At 44.9% G+C, this 21514-nt stretch overlaps 2 protein-coding genes across 8 annotated transcripts in view; both read right to left on the reverse strand.

The window, feature by feature from the left end:
- The window catches only part of LOC115475423 (fatty acid hydroxylase domain-containing protein 2-like), a 180939-nt gene that overhangs the window by 99620 nt on the left and 59805 nt on the right, over positions 1–21514 (reverse strand). The gene's annotated exons all lie outside the window — the stretch shown is intronic.
- Positions 6708–21514, reverse strand: part of LOC115475421 (fatty acid hydroxylase domain-containing protein 2-like) — a 91104-nt gene continuing 76297 nt past the window's right edge. For all 7 annotated transcript variants that reach the window (XM_030211128.1, XM_030211122.1, XM_030211123.1 and 4 more), the window contains exons 8-9: positions 11580–11746; positions 6708–7793 (exon numbers count right to left, since the gene is read on the reverse strand). In XM_030211128.1, coding sequence (XP_030066988.1) covers positions 7643–7793; positions 11580–11746 — 318 coding nt within the window. In that variant the 3' untranslated portion in view covers positions 6708–7642. The remainder of the gene's footprint in view (positions 7794–11579; positions 11747–21514) is intronic.

Genomic DNA, 21514 nt, shown 5'->3' on the forward strand with positions numbered 1-21514 from the left:
CCTGTCCCCCCCTGTCAGCGGCCCTGCGTTTAAAGCGCACTCTACAAGGGCAATGTCCTCTTCATGGGCTGAAACGGGTGTCTTTTCTCTTCAAGAGATCTGTCGTGCGGCTACCTGGGCTTCTCAGCTCTCTTTTGAGTGGCATTACAGGCTGGATGTGGCAGCGCATCAGGATGCGCATTTTGGAGTACAAGTGCTTGTTCGCGGAGTTGCCTGTTCCCACCCTACTTAGGGAGTGCTTTGGTACGTCCCATCAGTTAATGGATTCATCTGCTGTTGATGACAAGGAAGGAAAAATTAAGTTTTTACCTTGATAATTTTTTCCCTTTAGTCAGCAGATGAATCCATGATCCCTCCCTGTCTGACTTTAGTTTTTGTACAGATGTTGCCTATGGACATTGCGCTTCATCAGGAGTACTTGAAGACAAGCTATCCGAGTTACTACATGCTGTTTGTATTGCACGAGGTTGATAACATCCCTCCTTTGTTTGGTTATTGCTCCAGTTCAGGGGCGTTTGTTCTCTGTGAGGAAAGTTTATGTTATTTTTGCCTTTCTTATTCACTCTGCTTTGGAAATTTCATATACTGATGGCAGAGGGGGCTGGGTGTCCAGGAACACCATGTGCTTTCATTGTTCTCTATCTCCACCTGCTGGTAGACGGATACAACCCATCAGTTAATGGATTCATCTGCTGTGACTAAAGGAAAGAAAATTATCAAGGTAAGAACCTAATTTTCCCATCCAAAACTCCAACCCAATCCCTGCACCGAGGCCCGGAATCCACCAGAAGAGTGTCAGGATAGTGAACCCATACCTGACCTCCTAGCAGAGACATTATCAGAGGGATCCATACGACAAATTGTAGTGGAAGAACAGTTAATTCCCACTCAGAAACAGCAGATAGGAGCAGTGTTGCAAAAGTATGCTGATGTGTTTTCTACTAAGCCAAGAGTTACTCATTTGGCTAAAAAGTATGCTGATGTGTTTTCTACTAAGCCAGGAATTACTCATTTGGCTAATCACAATGTAGATACTGGTGATCATACACCACTAAAGCAGAGTTCCTATTGAATATCTGCTCAGGTTGAGAAGCATACGAAGTAGGAGACTGATGAGATCTTAGCCCTAGGTGATATAAAGAAGTCTCATAGTCCCTGGGCTTCTCTTTTAGTTCTTGTTCCTAAGAAAGATGGCACAATCCACTTCTATGTGGATTAGAGGAGACTTAATGAATGTACTGTATCTGATGCCCTGGATGGATGAATTACTAGCTGGGGCCCAGTAGCTGACTACAATGGACCTTAGTCGAGGGTACTGGCAGATTCCCCTAACAGCTGCTGCTAAGGAGTGATCAGCATTTATTACACCATTTGGTTTGTATGAATTTATTGTGATACCTTTTGAAATGAAAAATGCCCCTGGTACATTTCAGTCCTTGGTGAATTATCTGTTAGATGGACTCCATGCAGTGGTGTGCTGGAGCTGGCTCGCTCCGGCTCGCAAGAGCCGCTTGTTAAATTTTGACAGCTCTTGCGAGCTGGTTGTTCTTGGGGGCGAGCCAGCTACGGGAGGTAAGCATGGCAGAAGGGCGCCATCACAGGCCATGCTTACCTCCCCTCTCGCTCCCAAACATGTCCAACGATGTCCTTCACCCCACCCTCCCCTCCCGCTCCCATCCATCTTTTTGTATTACCTCAGTCGAAGCGCTGCGTTATTTAAAGCCCTGCTGCCCGTCTCCAGGCTTCCCTGCTTGCTTCTGATGAGTTTGTGCCCTTAGTCCCGCCTTCTGACGTCATTCTGACATCATTTCCTTTTTCCGCGAAGGCGGGACTGAGGGAATGAACATCATCACAAAGCAAGCAGGGGAAGGCTGGAGACGGGCAGCAGGGCTTTAAATAACGCGGCGCTTCGACGGAGGTAATACAAAAAGATGGATGGGAGCGGGAGGGGAGGGTGGGGGCGACGGAGAATCGCTGGACATGGATGGGAGCGGGAGGGCAGGGGAGGGAGGAGAATCGCTGGGTATGGATGGGTAGAGGGGGGCACGGAAGAGAATTGCTGGGCATGGATGGGTAGAGGGGGGCAGGGGAGAGAATTGCCGGGCATGGATGGGTAGAGGGGGACAGGGGAGAGAATTGCTGGGCATGGATGGGTAGAGGGGGGGCAGGGGAGAGAATTGCTGGGCATGGATGGGTAGAGGGAGCAGGGGAGCGAAGAGAATTGCTGGGTATGGATGGATAGAGAGGGGCAGGGGAGAGAGGAGAGTTTCAGGACATGGATGGAGGGGAGGGAAGGGAAGGGAGAGAGAACAAATGCTGGACATGGAGGAAAGATAGAGGAAGGAGATTAGATGAGGGAAAAGGAAGTGAGGAGAGAAACTGCACATGGATGGAGAAAATAGGCAGAAGCTGGATCCACTGTACAGTCAAGTCTGCGGAGGACCAGAAATGAAGAAGAAAGGAGGAAAGAAAAGAAATAAATGGAAAGGAAGCCCTGGAAACGGAGTCAAGGGAACAGATAGAGAGCAGCAGAGTCAGATACTGAGCCAGCATGATCAGAGAAACAAAGTCACCAGACAACAAAGGTAGAAAAAAATAATTTTATTTTCATTATAGTGTTTGGAATAGGTCCACTTTGAGAATCAGGTGCTGAACGTTAAAAGTATACTGTATATTTACTTATTTATGGCATTTTATCCCATATTAAACATGAATTAGATTGGAACCTGGGATCATTTAATTTTTTGTTCCTGGAGAGAGTAATGCATTGCTCCCCCCACCCCCCCGGCTATAGCCAGCTCTACAATTTTGAGGGGGCGCAGAGGTGGACAGGGGGGCACAGTGGTGGACGGGGGGGCGCCGAGGTGGATGGGGGGGGGGCGCCGGGGGGAGAGAGCCTGTTGTTAAAAATTTACCAGCACACCACTGATTCCAGAAGCATACTAGGGCTCATCTTGATGACATTGCTGTGTACAGTCAGACTTGGGATAACCATCTGATCCATTTAAGTGGAGTGCTGGACCAGATCAGGGAGGCTCACCTATCAAGCCCAGCAAATGTCAGATGGAGATGGCAGAAGTGCAATATTTAGGGCACAGAGTGGGAGGTGGACAGCTAAAGCCTGAGCCAGCTAAGGTGGAAACTATCCAGAGTTGGCCCACTCCCCAAACTAAAAAGCAAGTATTGGCTTCCCTTGGAACAGCGGGATATTACAGAAAGTTTGTGCCTCACTACAGCACTATAGCCAAGTCCCTGACTAACCTGACTAAAAAGAGACTACCCCAAATCATTACCTGATTGCCAGAATGTGAAGCAGCCTTCCAAAAATTAAAGACAGCATTAGCTACCTATCCTGTACTAGTTGCACCTGATTACCAGCAAAGATTTGTGGTACAGACTGATGCCTCGGCATATGGCATTGGAGCTGTATTTGGTCAAGTGATTAGCAGAGGGGAAGCGCACCCCATTGTGTACCTAAGTCGCAAGCTCCTTGACAGAGAGGTAGCCTGTGCCACTTAAAAAAGAATGATTGGCCTTAGTATGGGCCCTTAAGAAACAGCAACCATATCTGTATGGGTGAGACTTTACTGTTATCACAGATCACAATCCATTAGTCTGGCTTAAGAGAGTCTCAGGAAAGAATGGGAACCTACTCCGATGGAGCCTGTCCCTGCAGATGTACAACTTCACTATACAGCACCGGAAAGGCAATGAAGATGGTAATGCTGATGAATCTCCAGAAAGGAAGAGCCAGAACCGCCCTGACACTGGACTGTGGAGACCCGACCAACAGTCTGTAGAGGCCACAGTCTGGGGTCTCTGTCTTAAGGGGGGAAGTATGGCAAAATGGTGAATTTTCCAGCATGAGAATTATAATATTTAATGAAGTGTATTTCTCTAGTTTGGCCAGCAGGTAGTGCTTGTTTATATTTCAAGCTGTCACAGAAAAAAGACAGTTCCTTCCTTAGTTAACACCGAGAGGAATTAACCTGCAGTGATGTGGCCAGCTACTTTTAAAAAATGCTGTTCTGGGCTCTGATTGGCCCAGGAGTTCAAATCCAGTCTGGAAATACTGGATTTTTCTCCAGTCTCAGTTTGGAAGTTAGAGAAAGAAAGACCTCTTTACTGAGACCCTGTGAGCAGTTATTTTCTGTGACCTGTGAGCAGCTATATTTCCTGTAGTTTCCAGGCACTATCCAGGTAGTGATAAAATGTTTAGATCAGTGGTTCCAAAACCTGGTCCTTCAGGCACTCCAGCCAGTCATGTTTTCAGGATACCCATAATGAATATTCATGACAGAAATTTGCATGCACTGCCTCTATTGTATGCAAATCTCTCTCATGAAAATTCATTATGGATAACCTGAAAACCTGACTGGCTGGGGTGCCTCCAAGATCAGGTTTGGGAACCACTGGTATAGATAATTATTTAGTTACCTGTTATTTGTCTGTTTTTCTTCTATCTGTTTTATGGTTCACTATTCAATATTTTTTATGACAATAAACCTTTTTTAGTTTATTGGCTCTGCTTGTCTGAACTAAGAATCCTGGTGGTTTGTGTGTTGGGTCTGTGAGTGCTTTATGGGAACTGTGGGACCATTGGCAGTGTGGCCCAGTAATCCAGAAATCACCAGGATATCTTGAGAGCGGGAGACTCACCCAGAGGAGGTTGGAACCCAGTTGATAGGAGGTGGGTGCTAGTGTAGAGCACATGCCCAGGTGCAGGCGGACCTGAGCTATGCTGGGGATAAACCCTCTAGGAGGCTGCAGGGTTAGCCCCAGGTGGATGCTAGGCATTTCCTGACAGGGGGTTACTATGTTACTAGGAGAAAAAGGTTTCCATTGAGATCTAGCAGGTCCACTCTGGGAAACAGCAAGTAGGAGGGTGTCTCAGCCAGTTCTTCTTGGAGTTGGAGATGCTAAGAGTTTGCTGAGCCCATTTCCTAAACCTTTATGGTTTCTCCTTATGGACGCAAGAATAAAATGAAGGACAGCTTCTTTCCCCTGATGCAACTGTCACAGGCAGGGTCAGTCTTAAGCAGGAGCAACTGGTGCAACCGCACAGAGCCTCACATTGCCAGGGCCCCGCACTGCTAACCCTGACCCTGACATGGCATGAACTGTAAAGGGTTTTCCAGCTATCTCACCTGTGCTGGTCTAAGGCCTGGTTAGACCTGAACCATCTTTTCCTGAACCAATATGGATTCTGCAGCCTGAAGCCTGAATACATTTACCTGCTTTTTACAAAGTAAAACTACTTCTTGGCACAGCTATGCTGGTGACTTCATCAAGGACACGTTTATATGCACTAGCCTTCCAATTATCTCCTGGGAAGGTGTGGAGGAGCATGCCTTACGTAGATAGAGTCTCTGGGAACATCTGAGAACCATGGAGGGGAGTTTGGTACTGACTGATAAGATGTACTTGCTGGAAGCCCACAAAGCCCCTCATTGTTATGACCGTGGGTAATCTGCTGAACGGAGGTACACTGTTAGTGTTTCATGTTTGTCACCTGCTGGACCCGGAGGGCAGCACCAATGCTGGGCATGAAAGAGAGAAAGAAAATGAGAAGAGAAGAAGACTTCATGATGTATGGATCTCTCTCAGAGGAGATAGCGACTAATTTGCCCAAACATCTGCGAACTGTATTTCTGTGCCTAGCACTGCACAAGGTGAAGTTCAGAAGCAGCTCTGTGGCTTCTCCCCAAAGCAAGTAACCAGCTGCTCACCATGCAAGGACAATGGACTACCTGACTGAAGAGGCTTGCAGGAGGAATTTTGCTGGAGCCTGGAGAGAAGCCAATTCATCACCCCATCTGGACTCTGAACCTATGGACAGAAAGAGTAAGATATAAGACTATTCCTCTTATGGCACAGGTTTTAGTTAGTTTTGGTCTTTGCCTGTGAAGAACTGGTTGTCCCAGGACCTGTGGTCAGTAGCCTAACTTTGCTACTAAGTTGGTAATCTCCTCAGGATATAATATAGTTGTACAGATACATATATATTCATATATCTATTGGTATTCAGTATATTTTTGTAAAGTGCACAGTACCTTATTTTTGTATTGCTTTGCCTTGCCATTATTTTATAATGAATAATATATTTCCATTTCTGGCATTGTTCCTTTTGTTGGTGGACAGCCTTACAAGAATCTAAGGGCCACATTGGTACTGGTCATATCTCCTAACCAAATGAGTCCAGAGTAATTGCTGTCTAAGTGATTTTCTGTTACCTAAAGTACCTTACAGAACGTCATGCCAGGCCATTCCGCACCATTATAAAGTTGTACAAGTTGCGTTTTTAAGTTTCATTTATACTTATACACAGGTTTATAATTTTCTTACATGTTTTTTCAAATTCTTTAGTGTTATTTTTTAGCTTTTGTGAGCCTTTATATTCTAATGACATATCTGTGATGTCAGCTGCATTGTTTATATTGCCCACCCAACTGCAAGGATGGTTTTGAGTATTACAGAATTTGTTTGGGTTCGGATTAGGCGCTCTTTTGAGGTGAGTTTTTTAAATTTCACTGGTTCTTTTTATAATGTTGTCTTTGCTTGGTGAAAACCCAGTTGCATGCACAGACCTGTCAGCGCTAGCAGCTTTCCACCTTTTTTTAGAGCATTAGTAACTCTCAGTGACAGTGGGGGGAGTTTATAAAACCAGGGAAAGGGACTTAACTGTTTCACAAGATACACATGTCCCAGAAGTTTTTAACATTTTAATTGAAGAAGTCAATTGATACAGTTTGACTTGATTTAGGAAAATGATGCTTCCAAAAATTGTGTACATTACAGATATCCATGGGAACAAAAAAATCTGATTGCTTCCTTCAGCTTTAAGACTCCATTTAGAGAAGACTTTGTTGGAGGAGTGAGACCAAGCAAGTTCAAGATGGCAGCAGGAAATACCTGAGTGGATATATGAAAACAAAAATAAGCAGAAGCAAAAAGACAGCCAAAGAAAAGCAAACAGGTGCTCTAAATAAGTATTTCAGAACAGCCAGTGTGGAAAAAATGAAGAGGCCAGAGAAGAAATGTTTCGCCAGAACCTATGGAGTTGACAGAAAGCAACAGAAAAGCCAAAGAAACAGATGATGACACAGAAGAACCTCAGTCTGATTCAAATGTTTACGAAGGTAGTGATCATGTATTTCTTTACTGGAAATTCATTAAAAATGCTCTTGAATTACTGCGTCAAATTTTCTCAACAATTCTATGATTCCCAGGAAGTTATCATTGTGTGGGCTTCCTAACTGTTCAACAGATCCACAAAATGCCACAGGTCTTAAAAAACTAAAATATCGGGAAGGTTACCAACAAAGCCACTTCATGCTGACTTTTTCTTGAGTTTAAGCCAGTGCGAAAAAATGCCCACTGCAAATAAACTGACTCAAGAGCTAAGAGCTAGAAATACTGTAGCCAATTTTATGTCTGTCCTCAGCAGGCTGAGGAAAAAATAAAGTTGTGGTTGGTTTCAAAATAAGAAATTGGTATTTCTTAATATAAGCAGCATAGCAGAATAAGATGTTAGAAAAGTTATTTGGCTATAGAATCATCCTCTCTTCCTCTGTATAATGTCTAATATATTATTGTCCATGGCAAAGGTTGGAGACTGGTGCATAGTGAGATCTTTTCCTGGCTATTTCTTAGGGGAGTCCGGGATTCTTTCACTGAGGGGGGTGAGGTTCAGTAGCAGCTGGTGCCTCTCATAGGCTTTGGTTTGCTTGAACACGGTATCTGTGCTATGCAGGTGGTCTAGGAGTCCCAGGACCCCATAACATTGGTTAAACCTGGAAATCAAACAGACAATACCCTTTTTAGAAATCAAAATACTTTTATTTTTGAAAGAATTGAGTCTGATAATGCTGCTTTTGGGTTTCTAGCTCTCATTGGCAATAGAATTTACTGGGGCTATGCATAGGCGTAGTTTGACTGTTTCATTTGGGGGGGCAAAGGAAGGGGCGGGGCATATTAGCATATTCATTTGCATATATGTATATGCAAATTATGCTAATATGGAGGAAGGAAGGGAGCAAGAGCTGGCTTTTTTGGGAATAACCAGTGTTCGTTTGCCAATGGATAGCCACTGAATCAGAGAGGCAGCTGGTTTGGCGACAGGCAGTGGTGTGCTGGCAAATGTTTAACAACAGGCTCTCCCCCCAGTCCCCCTCTGCGCCCCCCCCCCCCCCAAATTGCAGAGCTGGCTATAGCCGGGGAGAGAGCCTGGGGGGGGGGGGGTATAAATAAGTAAATATAAACTTTTAATGTTGAGCACCTGATTCTCAAGTGAACATATTGTAAACACTATAATGAAAATAAAATGATTTTTTTTTCTACCTTTGTTGTCTGGTGACTGTTTTTCTGATCATGCTGGTGCAGTATCTGATTCTGCTGCTATCTGTCCTCTTAACTCCGTTTCCAGGGCTTCCTTTCCATTTATTTCTTTCTTCCTTTCTTCTTCATTTCTGGTCCTCAGCTTCTGCCTATTTTCTTCATCCATGTGCAGTTTTTCTCCTCTCTTCCTTTTCCCTCATCTCATCTCCTTCCTCACTCTTTCCTCCCCTCCATCCATGTCCAGCATTTCTTTTCTCTCCCCTGCCCTCCATCCACCCAGTCCAACAGTGACCCTCCTCTTCCCTGTCCCCATACCCAGTGGCCCTCCTTTCCCCTGCCCTCCATCCACTCAGTCCAGTAGTGACCCTCCTCTCCCCTGCCCCCATGCCCAGTGGCCCTCCTTTCCCCTGCCCTCCATCCACTCAGTCCAGCAGTGACCCTCCTCTCCCCTGCCCCCATACCCAGTGGCCCTCCTTTCCCCTGCCCTCCATCCACTCAGTCCAGTAGTGACCCTCCTCTCCCCTGCCCCCATGCCCAGTGGCCCTCCTTTCCCCTGCCCTCCATCCACCCAGTCCAGCAGTGACCCTCCTCTTCCCTGTCCCCATACCAGTGGCCCTCCTTTCCCCTGCCCTCCATCCACTCAGTCCAGTAGTGACCCTCCTCTCCCCTGCCCCCATACCCAGTGGCCCTCCTTTCCCCTGCCCTCCATCCACCCAGTCCAGCAGTGACCCTCCTCTCCCCTGCCCCCATACCCAGTGGCCCTCCTTTCCCCTGCCCTCCATCCACTTAGTCCAGTAGTGACCCTCCTCTCCCCTGCCCCCATGCCCAGTGGCCCTCCTTTCCCCTGCCCTCCATCCACCCAGTCCAGCAGTGACCCTCCTCTCCCCTGCCCCCATACCCAGTGGCCCTCCTTTCCCCTGCCCTCCATCCACCCAGTCCAGCAGTGACCTCCTCTCCCCTGCCCCCATACCCAGTGACCCTCCTCTCCCCTCCCTTCATTCCGCCCTCTCCCCGTTCCTTCCCCCCCCCCTGCGAGCCAGTTCTCCTCCCTCCCTCCGGATCCCCCTCACCAACGATCTTCGAATTTTTCACCTGCCCGGCCCGCTAGCGCTGACTCTCCACTGCCGGTTCACGCTTCAAAATGGCCGCCGAGACTTCTCGCGAGGCCGCCTCTGAAAGTCTCGGCGGCCATTTTTAAAGCGCGAACCAGCAGGGGAGAGAGCGCTAGCGCCTAGCGGGCAAGCAAAGGATTCGAAGATCAGGTCGGTGAGGGACGGATACGGAGGGAGGGAGGAGAGCCGGCTCACGGGGGGGCCGGGGGGGGAGGAGAAGGAACGGGGAGAGGGTGGGGTGAAGGGAGAGCTGCCTGTTGCCGGCCCTGCGTTTGGGGGGGCATTGCCCCCCCTCGCCCCCCCCAGTCTACGCCCATGGGGCTATGGTATACTGAATCAGATCTTTACTTGCAACCTTGTGGGCATTTTCTCTCTTTAACTTTTTCTTCTTCTTCAGCCCAGCCACAGGCTTAAGGCTGCTTGGGAACATGGTATAATGTGCATTTGGAGTTGGGTCTCTGGATATTGCTGCTCTGTAATGTCAGAAATTTCCTGTCCCTTTGATGCTGAACCTTTTATTCACAGTAGACTCAGCCCAGGGCCAAAAGCTGAGTGGGGACTCTCATGTAATGCCATTTATTAACTTGCATTCTCTTTAAGAGTGTGTCTAAATCGGAACAGAACAGAAATCTGTAGCCCTAGTATGGTTAGTGTTGCAGTAGTCTGTAACTCCTTAAAAGACCAATTCTCTGACCTCTTTTATGTGGAAGGGCTCAGAATGCCTAAAGGGCCAGCTACAGCTGCTTACATCCCTGCAAGCGGGATTTTGCCAAGGGTCAAAAGAGAGAAAAAGTATTTTGTTTTTAAATAGGGTCCTACCGTTTAATGCAGTGAGCTGATATCCTGGTGAACTGGATTCGATTCCCATTGCAGCTGCTTGTGACCCTGGGCAAGTCACTTAACCCTCCATTGCCCAGGTAGAAAAAAACACCTTAGACTGTGAGCCCACTTGGGACAGAGAAAGTACCTCCGTATACCCCCAGATTCTATATAGCGCGACTATATTTCTGCGTGGAAATCCAGGATTCTATAACTTAATTGACTCAACAAGCTGATCAACAAGCAATAATAAGCACAAATTGGCATTAATTAGAATTTATGTGCAAAAATCCCTACTTGTATTCTGTAACGCACTGCGCCTAAATTTTAATGCAGACAGGCCAAAAGGGGCATGATTATGGGTGGGAAAATGGGCATTTCAAGGGTGTTCCAAAATTTACATCCATTGTTATAGAATTTAGCCCAGTGTGCGTAAATCTGTGTGCAGGGATTTATGCCAGGTTCTTGTTGGTGTAAATGGCTGTGCATAGTTTTAGTCCTAGTGAGGTCCACCTAGGCGTATTCTGTCTACTGTGTGCAAATCTAAGCATTGCTTATAGAATACACCTAGGCGGAGTGGAGGAGTAGCCTAATGGTTAGTGTAGTGGACTTTGATCCTGGTGACCTGGGTTCATTTCCCACTGCAGCTTCTTACGACATTGGGCAAGTCACTCAACCCTCCATTGTCCCGGGTACAAAAAAACTTAGATTGGGAGCCCTCTAGGGCCAGAGAAAGTACCCACATATAATGTGTATTGCACTGCATACATCTAGTAGCACTATAGAAATCATTAGTAGTAGTAAATGTTTACCATGCAGATTTTTTAGGCGCTATATATAGAATCCCCCCCCCCCCCCCCCATTATCTGTACATCACTGTGTACATCTAGTAGTCCTATAGCAATAGCTAGTAAATCATACTCATAGGACAAAAGGCGTTGGTTGAAGATGGGAGAAGGTACCAACTTGGTCTTGTGAAATCCATTAACGCCCAAATCTCAATAAGTGATTTACACAGCCCTGAGCCATGAGTACTTCCCCTGTGGGGTATTTCTTTTAAACAGAGCTCTTTACTTTTCAGCCAGTGTATGTACCTTTTACCCCTGCTTTATGCTGTAAAAGCAAGATAATATCACAAATGGTATGGAGCAGCAGTTCCTTGTGACAGTGGAGAGAAGGAATCTTATCTCTTAAGTTAAGAGAGAGAGAAAGAGAGAGAGAGAGAGAGAGAGAGAGAGAGAGAGAGAGAGAGAGAGAGTTAATGGTGGGAAGAGAATTGTCAATGACAGCAAGAATAAAATTAGACTTTACTGGACATGGTGGAAATCATGGGCCTCCGGTGAAGGTAGGAAAGGCAGGTGGTAGCCACAGTGTGTGATGATCGACAAAAGGAAGGCGAGGCAGAACCACAACATGATCGTAGCCACGTGAGAGCCCATTATTATTGGACCTACCATGACAGGCAGCAAACTGGAAGTCTAATGAAGAGAAATTTTAAATAAGTACAGTTTTATCTTTAGCAATTTTAATAAGGTGTTGGAAGACTGGAAAGAAAACTTAGAAAACTGGACATGTTGCTAGGTGCATGATCTGGAATATGTGTAAGTCTACCCCTTCTTCCTGTTTCATCTTTAAAAAGTGGCAATGACACAAAAAAAAAACAAACTACCCCAAAGTTTTCTTTTGCATTTTAAAATGATTGAATTAATCAAGTAATACCTGTCATCATTGATTACATGATGGATTATAACTGTGGAGCAGGAATCTCTAACTTTCCCCACAGGGAGGATGGCTACAGCCATACTAATGGGTAATGTTAGCAGAATGGAAAAGCTTTGAGGCTGCATAGAAGTTCCCACACTATTGTCAGTAACTGTCAGTCTTTTTCCTTCAGGGTTGCAGCTGTTCATGTGATAAATTCCTCTGTCAGTCAAAATTCATTTTCCATTATTAAAACAGCCTCAAAATTGAGTGAATTTGATTTTTACCAACTTTGTTTCCAAGATGACAGAGGTTAGCCTGGTTTTAAGTATTTCTAGAAGTGCAACCGGTCTTTAAAAAAAAATATATATATCGGGAAGGTGGGGGGAGGAAAGAAGGCTACTCTAGTGGACCTGTGCGCAATGTGATATAATCAACCAATTACCCCAGCAACTTTATAAAAGCGCCTCTTCCATTATCAGTTCTCTCCCAATAAAGTGTAACAAATCTAATTAGTGATGTGATACACTTAAACTAATCCCCCATACCAAAATTTCAAATGTATACAATTTGTTCACTCAAAGTTGCAATAGTGAATGTTTCTTCCTCAACGAGTACTAACGACAGTAAGTCTTACTATCTCAGCTGTTGAAATGGCGTCTTTAGGAAAGCAAAGTCACTTAGCTAGATTTTCTGTCATGATGATTACCAGAGGGTCCAGATCTCTGCAGATAGCCACTATTCACTTTTCTCCGTTAAGACAATTGACCATTTAACTCTAGTTTTCTTTTAACCTTGGACGTACAAATCTTTAACTTATTAGTACATAAGTACATAAGTAGTGCCATACTGGGAAAGACCAAAGGTCCATCTAGCCCAGCATCCTGTCACCGACAGTGGCCAATCCAGGTCAAGGGCACCTGGCACGCTCCCCAAACGTAAAAACATTCCAGACAAGTTATACCTAAAAATGCGGAATTTTTCCAAGTCCATTTAATAGCGGTCTATGGACTTGTCCTTTAGGAATCTATCTAACCCCTTTTTAAACTCCGTCAAGCTAACCGCCCGTACCACGTTCTCCGGCAACGAATTCCAGAGTCTAATTACACGTTGGGTGAAGAAAAAGTTTTCTCCGATCGTTTTAAATTTACCACACTGTAGCTTCAACTCATGCCCTCTAGTCCTAGTATTTTTGGATAGCGTGAACAGTCGCTTCACATCCACCGATCCATTCCACTCATTATTTTATACACTTCTATCATATCTCCCCTCAGCCGTCTCTTCTCCAAGCTAAAAGCCCTAGCCTTCTCAGCCTCTCTTCATAGGAAAGTCGTCCCATCCCCACTATCATTTTCGTCGCCCTTCGCTGTACCTTTTCCAATTCTACTATATCTTTTTTGAGATACGGAGACCAGTACTGAACACAATACTCCAGGTGCGGTCGCACCATGGAGCGATACAACGGCATTATAACATCCGCACACCTGGACTCCATACCCTTCCTAATAACACCCAACATTCTATTCGCTTTCCTAGCCGCAGCAGCTCAATACTAAGAACTACAACTTAAGACAAATCCAGAAACAAAGTGATAAGATGACCAACTAAATTTTGACTTCCAGCATGATGTTAGACTTCTTAGTAATAGGCTTGATATAACCTGCATAGTGGCTGCTGAAAGATAGCAAGTCCAGATGTAGTTAATTCATCCATGGGCAGATGACTAGATGCATGGTGTACGTTTAGGATTCATAAGAAAAGAGTAGACATGCCAGGCTGGGTCAGACCAGCGGTCCATCAAACCCAAGATCCTCCACATCTTCAACAGTATGCAGTAGAGAATGGCACAGGGACAAAATTCACCTATCCTCACTAGAATGTAGGCCATACCCAACTGTAGCTGCTAAGCTCTATTCTATCCCAACAGGTGTTGAAGGTATTACTTCCTCGTAGCCTTCCATTTTCTCCCAACCCCCCAACAGCTTCCTGTGGTTTTGGTGGGGGGGTTATTCACTATTCAACCATTGAGTGTTCTAAGCCTCAGTCTGGTATGCCAGCTGCCTCTACAGGCAACATAAGCCTCATTCTGGCACTCCAGTTGCCTTGCTTAGTGTATTTCAAGCCTCATTCTGGCATCACTAGAGATTCTGACTATACTCATGTGGGAATGCAGTGGGAACTTCCATTCCCGTGGGACTCCCAAAGCAACTTATTCCAAACCCACAGGTTCTGCAGGATTCTTGTTTTCCCATTCCCATGCAGCTGTCAAGTAGCCAGTACATTTTACTAGAAGAGATCATTCCATGTTGCTCATTCCCAGAACTAAGAGGGGGTGATCCAAGTTTATCTGGCTAATAATTATGTATCTATCCTACCTGCTTTGACCATATCTTCTGGCAACATTTCCCCCAGCTTAATTCAGTCTTAACAAACACTGATTTCTTTTGAAATCTGCTTACTAGTTTTATGGATTATCCTCTTAACCAGTTAAGAGTAAAGAAACCCACTGCAGTTCTTTACTAACACTCCATGGTGCAAGCGCATCTCAAATATTGTGTTCAATTCTGGTCATCGCATCTCAAAAAAGATATAGAGGAATTAGAAAAGGTACAGAGAAGGGCGACAAAAACAATAAAGGGGATGGGATGACTTCCCTATAAGGAAAGGCTAAAGCGGCTACGGCTCTTCAGCTTGGAGAAAGGTCGGCTGAGGAGAGATATGATAGAGGTCTATAAAATAATGAGTGGAGTGGAAAGGGTAGACGTGAATCACTTGTTTACTCTGTCCAAAAATACTAGGACTAGGGGGCACGCAATGAAGCTACTACGTAGTAAATTTAAAACGAATCGGAGAAAATATTTCTTCACTCAACATGTAATTAAACTCAGGAATTCGCTGCCAGAGAATGTAGTAAAAGCAGTTAAGATAGCAGGGTTTATAAAGGTTTGGATGGCTTCCTAAAGGAAAAGTCCATAGACCATTATTAAAATGGTCTTGGGGAAAATCCACTGCTTATTTCTAGGATAAGCATAAAATGTATTGTACTGTTTTGGGATCTTGCCAGGTACTTGTATCCCGGTTTGGCCACTGTTGGAAACAGGATGGTGGGCTTGATAGACCTTCGGTCTGTCCCAGTATGGCAATATTTATGTACTTATGTACTGTACCTTTATGCTGCATAAAATGGCTCTTGCAGCGAATCTTAGCTAGTGGTGCAAGCACGTGCTATTATTAAATGGCATCCACTAAATACCAACTGTTAGGGTGTGGAAAAAAATCACTTAAATAATACAACTATATTTCCTCTTCCACTGAGTAATCCTGAAAATGGTACACATAATCAGTGTATTCTAATTTGTTATATTGAAATTTTTTTATATATTTATTAAGGAGGAAAAAAGAGCCTCACAGAGCTCCTAGACTATATAACCGTCTATTGGAGCTAAAACGGATACACATCTTATCGTCTGTTCATCACTGGCTCAAAAAACCTCCAAAATGTCATGTTACTCTCTAATACATTCTAAACAATTTGTGAAAATAACCGTAATAACAATATTTTTTAATGGCTCCCTGTGTTGCCAAATTCTTGTTCTATATAAAGCCTTCACAAATCTGCAAAGTCCGAAAGAGCACTTATCTAACACTAGAGGACTATAGATTCGTTTCTTATGTCACTCCAAGCCAACGATGGCCAGAGTTTCGAAAAAACTGCTTCAGGGTCTTGGTAGTGCTTATCCTCTGTTAATGTAAAAAAGTTTAGATTAATTATCAATGCGATTATTTATACTATTACACTGATCATCAACAATTTAGTCTCCATACTTGAAACGCTTTATCTATATTCTCCAGTGCTCTGCGTTCTACTTCTTACAAGATGGCTCCAATATATATATACTGCGTGACATCAGACGCCCTGCAGCCAACTCGCCAATCAGGTTAGAGCACCACCGGAATCTTTAAATAAACGTTGAAGATTATATCAACAAAAGCAGTAGCTCAAAAGAAATGGCACCATTCAGTTCTGGAATTGAGTCCACTAGGTTCCAGGGAATGCAATCGGAAGATCCATTTCTGCTCAAATTGTAAGAGAGTCCGACGGAGATCCCCTCCTCTGGGGGACTTCCGCACTGATTGCAAAATAACACATCTCAGATCTTCAAATTCATGATGCTTCTATTTACAGTGCATTACCAGTGAAGAACCTATTTTCTCAATATGTATAGCACTTTTATGCTCTGTTAAACGTGTTGTCAACTTTCGAGAAGTCTGTCCTATGTAAATCTTATTGCAAGGACAACGCAGAGTATAAATTACATTCTCAGTAGTGCATATTGTCCACGACCTTAATTTATATATTTTATGATCAACCGGGTTAGTAAAAGTTGTTGTCTCATCCATAATGTCACAGAAACTGCAGTTACTACATTTAAAGTGCCCCTGCACGATTGGTGCTTGACCTAAATCTTCAGCAGGGAGCACTGCAGGACACAAGGCTTCTTTAAGGTTTTTACCTCTACTATATACTATTCGTACATAGGAATCTCGAAAAATTCCAGAATTGAATGGTGCCATTTCTTTTGAGCTACTGCTTTTGTTGATATAATCGTCAACATTTAAACTACTACTATTACTATTTAGCATTTCTATAGCACTACAAGGCGTACGCAGCGCTGCACAAACATAGAAGAAAGACAGTCCCTGCTCAAAGAGCTTACAATCTAATAAAGCAAATCAAATCAATTAATGTGTACAGGAAGGAGGAGAGGAGGGTATGTGGAGGCAAGTGGTTACGAGTCAAAAGCAATGTTAAAGAGGTGGGCTTTCAGTCTAGATTTAAAGGTGGCCAAGGATGGGGCAAGAAGTAGGGGGCTCAGAAAGTTTATTCCAGGCGTAGGGTGCAGCGAGACAGAAGGCGCGAAGTCTGGAGTTGGCAGTAGTGGAGAAGGGAACAGATACGAAGGATTTATCCATGGAGCGGAGTGCACGGGAAGAGGTGTAGGGAAGGACGAGTGTGGAGAGATACTGGGGAGCAGCAGAGTGAGTACATTTATAGGTTAGTAGAAGAAGTTTGAACAGGATGCGAAAACGGAAAGGGAGACAGTGAAGCGACTTGAGGAGAGGGGTAGTATGAGTAAAGCGACCCTGGCGGAAGACGAGACGGGCAGCAGAGTTTTGAACTGATGGGAGAGGTGACTAAGTGGGAGGCCAGCAAGAAGCAGATTGCAGTAGTCTAAATGAGAAGTGACAAGGGTGTGGATGAGGGTTTTGGTAGAGTGCTCGGAAAGAAAAGGGCGGATTTTACGGATGTTGTAAAGAAAGAAATGACAGGTCTTGGCGATCTGCTGGATATGAGCAGAGAAGGAGAGAGAAGAGTCAAAGATGACCCCAAGGTTTCGAGCTGAGGAGACAGGGAGAATGAGAGAGCCATCAACAGAAATAGAAAATGGGGGGGAGTGGGGAGGTGGGTTTGGGGGGAAAAATGAGAAGCTCAGTTTTGGTCATGTTTAATTTCAGGTGGCGTTGAGACATCCAGACAGCAATGTCCGATAAGCACGCTGAAACTTTGGTTTGGATACAAGGTGAGATATCAGGGGTAGAAAGGTAGATTTGGGAGTCATCAGCATAGAGATGGTAGGAAAAGCCATGGGATGAGATTAATGAATCAAGGGAAGAAGTGTAGATAGAAAAGAGGAGGGGACCAAGAACAGAACCCTGAGGTACGCCGACAGGCAGAGGGATAGAAGTAGAAGAGGATCCACCAGAGTGAACACTGAAGGTGCGGAGGGAGAGGTAGGAAGAGAACCAGGAAAGGACAGAGCCCTGGAATCCAAGTGAGGACAGGGTATCAAGGAGTATGCTGTGATCGACAGTGTCAAAAGCAGTGGAAAGATCAAGAAGAATGAGGATGGAATACAGACCTCTGGATTTAGCCAGTAATAGGTCATTGGAGACTTTAGTAAGCGCAGTTTCGGTTGAGTGGAGAGGGCGAAAACCAGATTGTAGTGGGTCAAGAATACCATGTGAGGAGAGAAAATCAAGGCAGCGGTGGTGAACAGCACGCTCAAGTAATTTGGAGAGAAAAGGAAGGAGGGAGATGGGTCGGTAATTAGAGGGACAAGTAGGGTCGAGTGAAGGCTTCTTAAGGAGAGGTGTGACCACAGCATGTTTAAAGGCAGTAGGGACAGTTGCAGTGGAAAGTGAGAGGTTGAGAATGTGACAGATAAAAGTAATAAGAGCAGGTGAGATGGCATTAAGAAGGTGGGTGGGAATGGGATCAGAGGAACAGGTGGTACATTTTGAGGAAGAAAGGAGAAGTGTAGTTTCCTCTATATTAACTTCAGGAAAGGAGGAAAAGGAATGAGGGGAAGGAGAGAGAGGGGAACGGATTAGTGGAGGGAGAGGTGGCGAGGTAGAGAATACAAGGTTTATCTTTTGAACCTTGTCGTGAAAGAATTCAGCAAGGGTCTGAGGAGATAATGAAGGGGGAGTTGGGGGAGGGGGCACCTTGAGGAGAGAGTTCAATGTGGTGAAGAGAAGTCGAGGGTTAGAGCCAAGAGAGTTGGTCAGTTGGATATAATAATCCTGTTTGGGGCATAAAAGAGCAGATTGGAAGGAGGTCAGCATGAACTTAAAGTGTAAGAAATCAGCAAGGGCCCGCGATTTCCACCAGAGGCATTCGGCGGAGTGGGTACAGGAACGTAGGTAGCAGATATTAGAAGTCAGCCAAGGTTGGGGTTTTGTACATCTTATTGGGCGGGTCATCAAAGGTGCAAGAGTGTCTAAGGCAAAGGATAGAGTATTGTTGTAAGAAGAAACAGCCTCGTTGACAGACGTGGATGGTGCCACAGTAGAGAGGAGGTTTGAAACATGGGAGGATAGAGATGAAGGGTCAATAACGTGAAGATTCCTAGATAAATTAGATAAGATAGGATGGGACTGGGAGGGAGGAGATTTAAGTGTGAAAGTTATAAGATGGTGATCAGAGAGGAGAATATCAGAGGCAAGGAAACTAGAGGGTGAAAAGTTGGAGGAGAAGATGAGATCAAGACAGTGACCATTTTGATGAGTGGGGGAGGTGGAGCATAGTTGGAGATTAAAGGATGATGTTAAAGCGAGTAACGTGGAAATATAAGAGTTGGAAGGATCATTAGCAGGAATATTAAAGACACCAAGGATGAGAGAGGGGGAGGAAGGATCATGGAAGAAAGCAAGCCAGGCATCAAAGTCACTGAGAAAGGATGAAAGGGACTTATCAAGGGGACGATAAATGACCGCTATTCGAAGAGGCGGAGGAGAGAAAAGGTGGATAGAGTGGACTTCAAAGGAGGAAAAACAGTGAGATTGAGGTGGAAGAAGGGGTTGAAGTCTGGAGGAGGGAGAGAGAAGTAGTCCAACACCGCCCCCGTGACCAGCAGGGCGAGGAGTATGTGAAAAAAGATAACCGCCATGGCAGAGGGCTGTGACTGAAGCATCAGGGCAGAGCCAGGTTTCTGTTATGGCGAGCAGATGGAGGTGATGCGAGATAAAGAGGTCCTGGATATAGGCGAGTTTGTTACAGATAGAGCGGGCATTCCATAGGGCGCAAGAGAAGGGCAGAGAAGAGGAGGGGAGTAGAGGAATAGAGATGAGGTTAGAGAGGTCACGGCGAGATCTGTAGAGTTGGGATAATAGTTGGTGAGGAGGGCCAGGTTTGGGATTGATGTCACCGGCTGAGAGTAAGAGAAGGAGTAAAAGAGAGCGGTGGAGAGTAGGAGAGGTGTGGCCACGAAGGCGTCGAAGGCGAGAGGTATTTAGGTGGAATGGGGAAGGCAAAATGGAGGGAAGAACGAGACAGAGATTAAAAGCCAAGAGGGAGGAAGAGGGTAGGAGAGAAGGTGAGGTGATGAAGTTGATGGATGGGCAGTGAGGTCCTGTAGCCGAGAGGTAGGGGGTGAGGGAAAAGATTAGGAAGGGACAGGGCTAGGAAGAGAATGTGAATAGGGGCCATAAACGACTGAGGTACTTTAGCAACTGAGTGGATCGGAGTGGACCTGGGTGTCACCCCGGAGAAGGCTGTAAGGATATGCAGATGAGCTGCAAGTCCTCCACAGCACCTGAAAGGCAGCCGGTAGTAGAGCTGGGCACCTCTCAGCTGAGGAAAGGCTTACCAGGGGTTAGGCCGAAGCCAGCATTCCTCCCCCTGAGGGTCGCCTGATTCCGGTGGTGCTCTAACCTGATTGGCAAGTTGGCTGCAGGGTGTCTGACATCACGCAGTATATATATTGGAGCCATCTTGTAAGAAGTAGAACGCAGAGCACTGGAGAATATAGATAAAGCGTTTCAAGTATGGAGACTAAATTGTTGATAATCAATGTAATACTATAAATAATCGCATTGATAATTAATCTAAACTTTTTTACATTAACAGAGGACAAGCGCTACCAAGACCCTGAAGCAGTTTTTTCGAAACGCTGGCCATCGTTGGCTTGGAGCGACATAAGAAACGAATCTACAGTCCTCTAGTGTTAAAGATAAGTGCTCTTTTGGACTTTGCAGATTTGTGAAGGCTTTATATAGAACAAGAATTTGGCAAAACAAGGAGCCATTAGAAAATATTGTTATTACGGTTATTTTCACAAATTGTTTAGAATGTATTAGAGAGTAACATGACATTTTGGAGGTTTTTTGAGCCAATGATGAACATAGGATAAGATGTGTATCCGTTTTAGCTCCAATAGACGGTTATATAGTCTAGGAGCTCTGTGAGGCTCTTTTTCCCATCTTAATAAATATATAAAAAATTTTCAATATAACAAATTAGAATACACTGATTATTTGTACCATTTTCAGGATTACTCAGTGGAAGAGGAAATATAGTTGTACTATTATTAAATGGCCCCATCAATCTGGAGGTTCTGAATGCTAATGCCTGATGTAGAAGCCTGCATTGTACAGATAAGGTTACTATTATTTTTTGCTTCTATATGTTAAAGTTTACCTGATATTAGAGGCCCAATTCTCCATCTTGAATAGTCATCTGAAATTCCTTACTTGTCTGTTTACTTTCTAACTCCTTTTCATTAACACTATCAGGCTTATTTTCGAAAGAGAAGGACACCCATCTTTCTACACATATCGGAAGATGGGCGTCCATCTCCCAGGGTCGCCCAAATCGGCATAATTGAAAGCCGATTTTGGGCGTCCCCAACTGCTTTCCGTCGCAGGGACGACCAAAGTTCCTGAGGGCGTGTCGGAGGTGTAACGACACCTACCACATGGGCATCTTCGACCCATAATCGAAAAAAGAAGGGCGCCCCTGATGAGCACTTGGACGACTTTACTTGGTCCTTTTTTTGTTACAACCAAGCCACAAAAAGGTGCCCAAACTGACCAGATGACCACCAGAGGGAATCGGGGATGACCTCTCCTTACTCCCCCAGTGGTCACTAACCCTCTCCCACCCTCAAAATTTTTTTTTAAAATATTTTTTGCCAGCCTCAAATATCATACCCAGCTCCATGACAGCACTATGCAGGTCCCTGGAGCAGTTTTAGTGGGCGCAG

Source organism: Microcaecilia unicolor, chromosome 8, assembly GCF_901765095.1.
Source record: "Microcaecilia unicolor chromosome 8, aMicUni1.1, whole genome shotgun sequence".
Taxonomy (NCBI): domain Eukaryota; kingdom Metazoa; phylum Chordata; class Amphibia; order Gymnophiona; family Siphonopidae; genus Microcaecilia; species Microcaecilia unicolor.